Here is a 12267-nt window from a genome sequence, read left to right on the forward strand (position 1 = left end):
TATGGTCTGTGTTGTCTTAAATTTGGAAACATCTAGAATAAATTCTGGAAATTAGCATGCTCCATAACATCGGCTTGGGAAAGCTACTTAACAGTGTCATCAAAATTGGCAAAACGGCAAAACGAAAGAAAATCTTGTGCCGAGTAAAGTGTCAAAGTTGTCGTTTGCACGGGGGACCATTTTAGTCGTAGAGCCTATAAAATGCCAAATTAGTTTGTAGACTCTAAATAGTCTTCGATTGACTAAATTTTCATTTTTATGACTAAAATGACCCCCCTGCATGAGTCACCGGACCATTTTGGCACTTCTCTCTTTTACATCATTTTTTGGGTAGCATGAGCGTTCAAACCCGGGATTTGGAAAATTTCCCTTTGTTTCCAACCGAAGAAAGATGAAAATATTCCATTTTTTTAAAACAGTTTGCACAAACATTTAAATGATCTTATCAGCCTTACCATCTCTTTTTTCTCTCCAGGTTCCAAGAACACGTTGTATGGCACGACAAACAACTAAATCTGAAACTCCTCAGGAAGGGCATTCTGACCCGTATATATGCACCCATGGTAAATTAAACTCCAAAAATTTCTCTCTTCAAAGTTCAAACTCAAGAATTCTTTCATTCATCCCAAAATTAAAAGAAGGGAAATTTACATGCATACCACAAAATGGTTATGAAATTTAGATGTCAAACACCCACTATTTGATATTTACACTTAATAATTGACATAAACCAATACATGATCAGGTGTATTTCACTTTTTAAAAGGTAAATGTTAAAGATACGAGTGATATGCAGCTAAATATGAATATTTAAGTGTTAGTTATGCAAATATATAAGAATTGTGTGATATATATATGTAAATACTTCATCAAGGAATTTAGATTCTCCTCACCACCTCTTGTTCTCAGGCCATCATTCGAGGTTTGAGAGAGTCTGGCATTTTCACCGCCGCGATTGCTTCCGCACATTCCCAATCCAAGCAGAAATCATCATCATCTATGGTGAATCTACAAAACAGTTCTATTTCCGAACAACATTCACTGCAATCCAGTATCACTACTGAAAGCACTTTTCACGAATCAAAGGCGACGGCGCGGAAAGTACTGGAGGCCGGAAGCAACCAAGGTGGCGCAGTTCCTCCGTTGCCTCCGCCGGGATTAGGTGATCTTCTCATGGAGGCATAATGGTTGTTTGATTATGATTTTTCTACCGTGTCAAGCACTGAATCTGATGGGATTCAAACAAAAGCTGGGACAAAGTCAGAATGAGGTATTGTTTTATACCCTGATATACTTCTGTGGTTACAAAAGGAACTTAATCTTGTAGCTGATTAGTAAAATATTATCATAATTAATTGATGAAATGTTAAATAGGTTTGTCTATTAAAATTATAAGATTGTAAAGCCTTTTTTTTTTTTGTTTTTGTTTTTCAAACAATTTATCAATGATACGGTTGAGTGACCGTTTCCTGAAGATTTTGGACTCTTATTTGACTGCTTGGAAGGTGGCATATGTAATTTACAGATCTAATGCTAAACTTTCTTTTTTTACATTTGTACCCCAGAAATTTTCATATCTCATAAACAATGTCACAATTTTATTTTTAAAATGTAAAATACACATTATTATGTATGGATAAGGTGACATGTATCTAAAAATTATAGTTTGTGTCGGATAATGTAAATACATAAAAATTAAGTGTTATACATGCAATCTTCCTTTTCTTCTTTTAATCAGTTAAAATGAATTATTCCTCTGAGAATGTATCTTATACGGAGAAAATATTAGATCAGGACTCCAGATCATCCGGAGTCTAATAATGAGACATCACGTGTAAAGTGGACCCATCATAATACACTGTGATGATCTATTTTACTTGTGTCGCCCTCCTATTGGACTCCTGACCTAATATTTTCTCACCTTACGCGTCTCTGGTAACCTAAAACGGCTCTTGATTATTCTTATCTAGGGATTTGCTCAAATGTTCTTGGAAAAACAATTTCTATCCTCCAAAATAATTTGCAGTAAATTATATTTAACTAAATTATAAAAATTATTTCAATACCTAATTTTACTTTATTATTTCTTACAAATACCTAAAAAGCTCTAAATCAAGCAGGAAGCTTTTTCAATCCTATCATCTTATCTTATATCAAAACCTACTTTTGATGAATGAAATGTTCTAATTAATATAATAATGTTTAGAAAAAATTTTAGGACTAATTAATCGATATTAATATTAAAGGAATAATTGGCGTATTAAGTAAATGTATATTAATTTTTTTTAAAACACATTTAATTTTCTAATTCGTAATTAAAAAATGGCTGGATGAGCTTCTTTATAATGTACGAGAAATTAAATTGTTGATATTACATCTTGGGATTCGCGTATATATATATATATATTATTTTCCTATATTTTAACCATTATTTATTTATCATTTATATTTTTAAATCAAATAAAAAATCATTAACATTTACTATTTTAAAATCAAACTCTTTTTCATTATATATATTTTGATGTGATTAAGACATCACAATATTATATCAATATATAAGAATTATAATACATGTATATGTGTGCAATTCCCTTGAGACAGAATGCAAATCTTTTGTAGTATAGTAAGAGTAAAGTGCCAAAATAACCTTCGGCTATCTATATGATATCGTTTTAGTCCTAAAGAATATATAAGATCAAAATAGCGCTAGATCATTTTAAAATTGAGCTCTAATAGTTCTTGATGTGAACTATTTCAGCCTCAATTTAAAGAGTTTGAATACTATTTTGTCACTCTTATAAAATTTAGGATTAAAACAACCACATATAAATAGTCGAGAACTATTTTAACACTTTATTCAATATATTACTTACTCAACTATAAAAAAAAAATGAACTCACTCAATTTTTTTCCTCAAATATTTATATCGAGTCTTTTTAATCCCAAAGCTTATAGAAGAATCAAAATTGTGCCCGATTACTTTATAATTGAGCTCTAATAATCCTTCAAGGGATTATTTCAACCCCAATTTAAAGAGTAGAGACTATTTGTCACTTTGATAAACTTTGGAATTACAACAGCCCTAATCCCATATAATCCCATATAAATATTCGGGAACTATTTTTACACTTTAATCAATATTAACTATATTAATTAGTCAACTATTATGATTACAACATAAAAAAAAATAGAATATGAAGACAATTTTATCACTTTTATAAATTTTGAAACTAAAACGGCTCCGTATAACTAATTGAGAGCTATTTTGACACTTGACTTGATATATATCGGGAGCTATTTTGACACTTGACTTGATATATATCTAACAACTCAACTTTAATTTTTACATTAATGCCACATTACCTAAACATGAAAAAAATGTATTTTATTTTTCAAAAATTAAAATTACAAAGAAATATGAAAGATATGGGTAGATATATATAAATACATGGGGATTGAGTTGAATGTATAAAACGCTCCTAAAATAAATTAAAAAGTTTTAATTAAGTTTTAATATTATGATTTATTCTATTAAAAGAAAATTCAAATCAAACCAATAATCTAAAAACAAATATTAAATTTTTTTTTAAAAAAAATTAAATTAGAATTTTAAAAATGAACCGAATCAATCAAATTTATTCAATTTGATTTTATCTTTTTAATTTTGATCAAATAATACACACGCAAATGACCTCCAACTCCAAATATCCACCCAATTTATCAAGGAGTAGATTACACAATATAACATTTATCCCAACAAAAGATTAGGCATCATGCAAATTAAGCATTTCCAGTTTTCAGAGCCTGCGAGCTCTATGACCTACTTTAAGTTGCCCTAATTTAAAGGCAGGATAAAGGTTATAAGACAGAAACACTTTATAATAATATTTAAGAATTATAAAATTAATTATTAGAATTTTGGTAATTAAAAGAAAAAAAAAAACTTAATTAGTTCAATAATAAAGCTATGAAAGAGATTAATGAAGAAAAGTTGGTAAAAATCATGTTAGCATCAAAGAATAAATTTGGGTATAAGAGAATCTTGTATAGACGTTTTTTGGTGCCAAAAGAATTTAAAGAAAAAAAAAACACATTAACACTATGAGAGATATGATTGACCATTACCATTAGGGGGTGTACACGTGATTGAGCAAACCCAAACTCAGCTCGTTAAAAAATATCACTATTCTTGTTTGGCTCGTTTATATAACTAGCTAAAAAAAAAAAAAATTTGTTCAACTCATTTGCTTAGTGAACGAATCAAAGCATAATAAGTCAAACACGAGTTGTTCGTGAATAATGAGCCATTTTGGGAAAAAAAAATTATCAAGACTCCGGATGTAGCTCTACGTGCGGAATCCAATAATATGTCGCCACGTGTGTTACATCGCGGAGATTATTTCGAGGTTATTGAAGTGAAACTGCGAATGTTATTTTGAGGTTAGTGAAGAAAAACTCATATATTCTACTTGAATAACCCTGAACTGCGAAGGTTATTTTACGGTTAATGAATAGAAACTCATATATTCCACTTCATTAACCTCAAAATAACCTCTGCGGTGTTATTTTATGATCATTGAAGTGAAATATATGAGTTTCTCTTCAATAACCGCAAAATAGCCTCAGTTGAACCCTGAACCGCGAATGTTATTTCAAGGTTATTGAATAGAAACTCATATATTCCACTTCAATAACCCAAAATAACCTCTGCGGTGTTATTTTATGATCATTGAAGTGAAATATGTGAGTTTCTCTTCAATAACCCCGAAATAACTCCAAAATAATCTCAGCAGTTCCATTTCAAAAAACCTGAAATAATCTCAATATTTAAGAGTTATTGAAGAGAAACTCATATATTCCACTTCAATAACCCCAAAATAACCTCTGCGGTGTTATTTTGGGATCATTGAAGTGGAATATATGTGTTTCTCTTCAATAACTCCAAAATAATCTCAGCAGTTCCATTTCAAAAACCCTCAAATAATCTTTGTGATGTAGCACATATGACGACATATTATTGGATTCCACACGTAGAGTTACGTCCGGAGTCGAGACAAAAAATTTTTCCCATTTTGAGAGCCCTAATTACAATAGATGAATTTGTATCCATTAAATAAAAAGGATCCATAGGTATTTTGAAATTAATGAACAAATCCATAATAAACAAAGTACTGAATATTAATATAAATAGTTGTCGTGTGATCAAGGGTTCTTAGCCACATCAAACATACACAATGAACAGCATTGAGTTCATATCTTTAATATTTTGATTGAGAAGAGGCATGCAAATATTTCAAAATGTGGCACCATGGCTTATTTTATTTGCGAATGAGATCAATTTAATATACGTGATTTTGTTGAAACAAATGAAACATTAAGCTTCATGTTAGCAAAACAAAAAATGAGGTTGCATCATAATACAATTTCAATGGGAGTGAAACCTATGCTTATCATACAATATTGTTGGGAGAAAAAAATCAAGCTAAATGTAATCATTTTAAGTATCTTATATGCTTATGTAAGATAAGAATAAATCGCTTCTAAAATTGAAATCCAGAGTGATAGAACAAAAAAAAGTGTATGAGAGAATTACATAATAGGAAAATTTTATAAAAGCTTAAGTATGCGTTTGGGGCGGCTTATTGCCACGGGCGGCATTTTGAAAACATTGCAAGAGCGTTTGAAAATAGCGTCGGGTGGGGTTATCGTAAAAAGCCGAAACTTTTTTTGACGGAACGCGGCCGCGGGATCGACTCCGCGCGGCATTTTGAAAACGTTGCAAGAGCGTTTGAAAATCAAGTCGTGTGGGGTTATTGTAAAAAGCCAAAAAATTTTTTTGACAGAACACGGCCGCGAGATCAACTCCACAGCCCCTGTTCCTTTAATGAAAAAGTTAATGGAACCAATATAGCATGGCCACAAGTTGCAAGAAAAATGCACAAATTAATGTTAGTAGTTGTGCAATATTCAATCGGAATGAATTACGGATGAAAATTTATAAAGTTGAGCAATTTAAGAATGAGACTAATGATCATGGTTTTATAAATATTTTTCCACCCTTTAACCTTCATTCTTAAGCCAATTAAGGTAGGTCCAAATCATCCCACACATTCTTACCTTACAAGTGCCTTTCTTAGCAAAGCATAAAAGCTTGATAAAACTAAAATGAAAGGACATTTAAAAAAGCTTTTACATCAATCTGAATGATCTAGAGCTTTGATTCTTCAACTTTAACAGGTTTAGAGAATCCTGTAAATCCGGATTTACTAAATCCTGCCAACAAAAAGATTTAGAAAATCCGGGATTTAAGTCAAAACTATGAAGAAATCCAATGTAAACAGGACTTACTGAATCCAATTTAAAAGTTGCCAATTTTCTTTCTTGCAAGATTTAAATCAAATGACACTTAAATCCGTTACAGTACAGCCCCTAGGAGTAAATTCTAGCAATTTCCCACGAAAGACACATTGTAAAGAAACAAGATCTTAATTATTAGTCTTACAGCAACAACTAAGAACTCGGAACAGAAAGCCTGAAAATCTTATAAGATAACCAGTACCAGATTTATAACACGGAAACAAAAAAAATAAAATCGAAAACCGTACCGCTGGATTACTCAAAGAGCAAGCACCCTAGCCTCAATGAATCATTCGCTTTACCTAGAACCTCAGCTTCGTAAAGAACCACCTGTTCTTCCCTGTCTTGAATCGTTCTTCAAAACGCGCTTTGGTCTCCTTACAGGCTGTGACCTTCTTATCCCGAGATTGGAGCGCGTCAAGAGTGACAATCTCCTTCAGATCGACATCAAGGGTGTATCGGGTGGGCATGATGTGGGTGTAATTAACAACCTTTAGGAAGGCCTTGACCCTTGATTTCTTCGCCGTCTTCTTGGCCGAATCCTTTCGTATGACCTTTCTAGGGTATTTAGCGATTCCGGCGAGGGCATACAATAACAATGAAGAGCATGTCTAAATACCTCACTTCGATCCACATCACTCAAATAGGAAACCCAGCCATTTGCCAAAAATATACCATGCAGCAAATAACAATCATTAGTATTTACACATCACAAAAGCTTCAACAAGCAGAGCAATCTCTCTCACCAATCCTCATCACCTCACTCTGCAAGCCGCCACACCGCCCGAAGCACACCGACTCCCAGGCGACGACCTGCAGCCAACCCCATCGCCCACCAACCTCCGACGCATTCGTTGATCCGCAACAACCGGAACTGCCCCCTCATCTTGCTCGCCGCCACTGCCCATCAATGGCTCCAGCGTCTCCACAACATCCCTCATCAGCGGCCGCGCCTTCGGGTTCAAACTCAGGCAGTAATATGCCAGGCTGCACGCCTTCTGTGCAGCTTTCACAGAGTACTCCTCCTCCAGTCTCGGATCAATCACCTGCAACGCTTTCTTCTTATCGTTCAGCTTCGGACGAGCCCAATCCACCAGACTGTGCTCGTTCCCCGGCCGGCTCTTGTCCACCGATCTTCGGCCCGTCAGAAGTTCGAGAAGAACGACGCCGAAGCTGTAGACGTCGCTCTTCGCCGTCAAGTGCCCTGCTTGGAAACATAATTCATGGTGATGTATATGAATGAATTCAGAGAGGAACTTGCTGAACAAATAATGGCGGCGGAGCAGACCAGTCATCACATATTCCGGCGCGGCGTAGCCGTAGGTTCCCATAACACGGGTCGAAACGTGGGTTTCGTCGCCCTCCGGTCCAGCTTTTGCGAGCCCAAAATCCGAAAGTTTTGCTGTGTAATCCTGAGAGGAAAAGGGTTCATTGGGAACCAGATTGGTCAATATTCTGTTTTTAGCATTTCTGAGCAAGAAGAGATTTTTATCGAATTATATCTATACTTAACAGAGTCCAGCAAGATATTTGAGGTCTTGAAATCTCGGTAGATAACCGGCCGTTCGGCATTGTGAAGAAAGGCGAGCCCCTTGGCGGCGCCGATTGCGATTGTCATCCTTGTCCCCCAAGACATTGGAGCTGCTGTTTCTGAAGAAACAGAAGATGACTAATGTCTGCTAGATGTAACAACAATAATAACGAGTCTTTATCCTATCAAGTTATGATTTTTTCCACATTTTTTTTGCTGACTCTAGGCTATCTACCGCAGGTCATACAGCCGCGATGTGCGGCTGTGATCGGAGGGCGCGCGCAGCTCTGCGTGCGACCTCCGCACGCAATAATCACTCCAAATCCACGGTGTCAAATATTTGATTTTTTTAATAATTGTTGATAGCTTTGGTTTTTAACTAAACCAATCTCAGAGCAGTAATATTGAAAGTCATTTAGAAATAGCACATAAATTGTGTTCTAAAATGGTACTTTTATATTAACATATTGAATGACCATGTAGTTTACATACACAAAAAACTATTTTTGCAATAGTTAAAAACCTATTCCAATCCCCATTTGTGATTTTTGTATGGTTTTGTGGAGTTCAAATTTTTTTTTTGTATAAAAAAATATTCATTTATAATATCAGTGTTGAAATGATCTATGTAAAATAAAAAATTATTACATAATACTTATGCAATGTATGAATTTTTTTTATTTATATGTAATTGCCCTGAAATTTATATGAGTTATAAAGCTTTTATTTATTTAAAATAATGTTCATTTAACTTAAAAGCTAAGAGCCTTCTTGGCCTAAGTATATAAATTTTTGAGAAAAGAGAGGACACTTGAAATAATAATAATAATAACTAAGTTAATTAACAGGAAAAAAACACATCATAGCAGGTGTCGTTCGAGCGGAAAAATATTGTATTTGGACTCCAGATGCATTCAGAGTTTAATGATGAGGCGCCACGAGTCAAGTGGGCTCCATCATTTTTAAACTGATCAATGCTATTATATTGTAGTGGGCTCACTTTGACACGTGACATCAGACTCTCAACACAAATTGGGTGGGTTGGAGTGTTGATGTAATATTTCTTGGTTCGAGCGAGACCCTCATGGGAGCATTTAGGGACGGAGAAATTATTGCATACGGACACCGCATACATCTCTGCATGCGGTGTCCAATCCTGACCGTAGATCACGATGATTTATGGTCATGATATATTTCAGTTTTTTTTTAAAAAAATTTAGATGGGACCCACCAAAATACATCCTGACCTGATCTACGATTAAGATCCGGCACAGCATGAAGAGATATTCCGTCCGTATGCAATAATTTTTCTCAGAGGACGTGCATTCCTCGTCTGCGCCCATTTGAACTCACATATACAGAGAGCGGGAGAGTGAGGTAGAGAAAGAAGAAGAAAATGAGAAGGAAGAAGAAGAAGTTGAAGGAAAAGGAAAAGCAGAAGAAGATAAAAGAAGTAGAGGAGACAAGCGGCTCGCCTGCTACGATCGTTTCCCTCCACTGATCACGATCGAATCGAAGGGAAGAAGGCTCGATTAGCCCGGTTGAGTTCCACAAGCAGCAAGGGAAAGAAAGAAGGAGGAGGAGCTCGATCGACTAACTGGAGTGTTCGAACGGCTCACCCAATCAATCGCCTCACATTTTGCGCATGCTTCCTAGCTTGGGAAGCTCGAACTGAGTACTTAGGCCTCGCGAGATCCCTGTCGTGCGTCCCGCAGAAGAGGAAGGAGGGCTCGATCGCGCAATAGAAGCTCGATCGAGAGTTCGGAGAGGAAGGAAGGACTAGCGGAAGCTTTGCGTGGGGAACTCTCGTGCAGGAGCAGCTCTGCGCGCGAAGGAAGGATCTACCGAGCCTTATTGTTCCGGTCGACTATATTCAGGGCAAGGCAGGGGAATAAGAAGGTAAATGTTAGTGCTAAATTAATTTAAATTATTAATTGTATTGATTAAGATTAAATGTCATAAAGTTTACATTTCAGATGAATTAAAATCTTGTTTATATTTGTTTAGGGCAAGTTAGAAGAAAGCTGCCATTGGTCAAAATGGACAAATTAAATCCTATGAAGTAGGCTTCATTTGACGAAGCTTTCTAAAAAGTTTTGTTTTCATTTCAAAAAATGCTTTTAATAATAATAAAAATCATCTGCCTTCTAGAAGTTGCAGCTACCTTCCATTAACTTTAGGGGTTATTTGGTCGGCAGCATTCAGGAGCATATCGTATTCTCAATGCATGTATTCTCAATGTATCGTATTCTCAATGTTGTTTATCGCCCTACAGCCGTCGCCGGACACCACCACTGCCAGCCCACCGCCGCCTGCAACCAATGACAAATGCATTACTTCGAAATACATTGTTTTTATTTTACTTCAAAAAAAAAAAATATTCATTTATTTTACAATGAATCAAATAACTCTAAAATATTTCACATTCAATACAATACTTCTGCAAAAATTTAATTTTACACTTCATCACCTTCTTAGCGAACCAAACAATACAGCGGGACTTTTTAAAAAAAATATAATGTAACAAAATATCTTAAAAAGAAAAGCTTCGCTAAATCAAGCCTAAATCTGAGATTTACTGAAGGAATTGATAAAATGAAAATCATGTCTTCATCATCTTTTCAAAAAGCTGCAGCCACCCTAATCAGACGATTCTCAATAATTTTGAGTAGGAGCTGGAGCACAAGAAAGACAAGGGTCAAACAAAAGATGCATCGGTGGGTGTAGGGCCTCGTTTGATGAGCACCCTCCCCGAACTTTGTTTCCACCACAATATCGCCTTTGGCCAAATTCTAACGCGACGAGGCCATGACTTTCAAAACTACGTTCCGTGTTTGCTCGTCTGTCACTGCGATTTCCTTACTTCTAACCTCGTATGTCACTGAAATTTCACTGCATCTCTATTTCTTCTGGATTCAAACAACCATTTTTTTGTGTCATCATCGAAACGTCGGAATGGAGCTTTTCCAGATGTCGCTTGTAAACTACCTAACTTCTCTAAAAGGTAAAGCCCTCTAAAACAAACTCTTGGCCTTTTATGTTGAAGGTGACATTACTGAAGGCTTGCTCGTTTACGAGGTTATTGATGTAGTCCATTATCATGGACTTTAGGAACTCCACATTCTTTTTCTTTTTGCCGCTTCAAAACATCATCTACCACTCTACTAGATGGAATTGGAAGAATAAGAGCAATAAAAATGGAAGATGCTTCCAAGGGGGAGTGAGAAACGGACATACTATGAAATATCTTTTAGGGAAGAAGTGTTGGTTTTGCTGGTCGAATAAAAAGGGGTATCAGAATTTAATAAAATTTTTAAGTTAATTTTAAAATTGTATGTTAATACCTTAATCATTTGATTGTTTTATGTATGTAAATGCCGCTACTTAATTTATCAAATTTCTGATCTAACTTTTTCAAAATTTAATCTCGTTAGGGACTACTAAATCCGAATTTAAAGAATTTATTAAACTCACCGAGTTAAATCTTAAAAGTTGTCAAACAAATATAGTTAGGCTGGTAAATTACATACATAACATGTTGTTGTTGAGAAAGTGGAGTCTTGTCCACTGCAGCTTAGGCGAGTTATTAAACCGAAAATTAAGTTTAATAACTTTCCTTAAATCTCTGTAGCACGCCTGATCTCTCATTAAATCGGGTAAATCACGAAACCGAGTGAAGCTCCGCGTTCCCGCGTCGCCTTGATTTGGAATCCCACTTCCCGCTTTGCAGAATTGCCAAATATAATTATGGTTGCCTTTAAGTAAATCTTACTTGCTTGGCTATAAATTGGATAACCCAAAGCCCTGGAAAATATCTCTCCTACCTAATTCAAAGTCTCTCCGCTGTGCAAAAGAAAAAAGGAAAAAGAAATGGCTGCTGTAGCTTTTCTTGGGTTTTGCTAAAAAGTAATTTCTTTGATTTTTTTTTTCTCACGTGACTTAAGAGAAAAATTAGAGAGGAGAAGAGAGGAGAGAGAGAGAGGAAGAGAGGAGAAAAAAATAAAGTTTTGTTGTAAACGTCGAGGCGCTCGACGGTGTAATTTCCTCAGCTAATAAAATCCTCTGCAGCTCCGTGGACGTAGGCAATTTGCCGAACCACGTAAATCTGGTGTCGCCTTTTCTGGTGTAATTTTCTAGATCCATTTTTCGTTTTATTGTCGTCGTTTATTATTTTTCTTAACAATTGGTATCAGAGCCCCGGTTCAGATCTGAGGAAGAACGATGGCCGGAGACGAAGTGAAGGTTTCAGGGATCGAGAAGTTTGACGGCACAGATTTTGGATACTGGAGGATGCAGATAGAGGATTACCTCTATGGGAAGAAACTTCATCTTCCACTACTGGAAAAACGACCGGAGAAGATGGAAGAGGCTGATTGGAA

General features: G+C 35.5%; 3 protein-coding genes across 3 annotated transcripts in view; 1 reads left to right on the plus strand and 2 right to left on the minus strand.

Moving 5' to 3' along the window:
- The window catches only part of LOC110020951 (glycosyltransferase-like At2g41451), a 28694-nt gene extending 27220 nt beyond the window's left edge, over positions 1-1474 (plus strand). Inside the window, exons 10-11 of the mRNA XM_020719258.1 lie at positions 476-563; positions 910-1474. Coding sequence (XP_020574917.1) covers positions 476-563; positions 910-1185 — 364 coding nt within the window. The 3' untranslated portion in view covers positions 1186-1474. The remainder of the gene's footprint in view (positions 1-475; positions 564-909) is intronic.
- Positions 1475-6521: 5047 nt separating this feature from the next.
- Positions 6522-7053, minus strand: LOC110020960 (60S ribosomal protein L27-2-like). Its single transcript, XM_020719268.1, has 2 exons — positions 7033-7053; positions 6522-6968 (listed from the first exon to the last, which is right to left on the minus strand). Exons 1-2 carry the CDS (start codon positions 7051-7053, stop codon positions 6660-6662), a joined length of 330 nt encoding a protein of 109 aa, XP_020574927.1. The 3' UTR covers positions 6522-6659.
- On the minus strand, positions 6944-8165 carry LOC110021019 (probable serine/threonine-protein kinase PBL8). Its single transcript, XM_020719338.1, has 3 exons — positions 7871-8165; positions 7646-7769; positions 6944-7561 (listed from the first exon to the last, which is right to left on the minus strand). Exons 1-3 carry the CDS (start codon positions 7991-7993, stop codon positions 7113-7115), a joined length of 696 nt encoding a protein of 231 aa, XP_020574997.1. The 5' UTR covers positions 7994-8165; the 3' UTR covers positions 6944-7112.
- Positions 8166-12267: the final 4102 nt, after the last annotated feature.

Source organism: Phalaenopsis equestris, unplaced genomic scaffold, assembly GCF_001263595.1.
Source record: "Phalaenopsis equestris unplaced genomic scaffold, ASM126359v1 Scaffold000114, whole genome shotgun sequence".
Classification (NCBI taxonomy): Eukaryota; Viridiplantae; Streptophyta; class Magnoliopsida; order Asparagales; family Orchidaceae; genus Phalaenopsis; species Phalaenopsis equestris.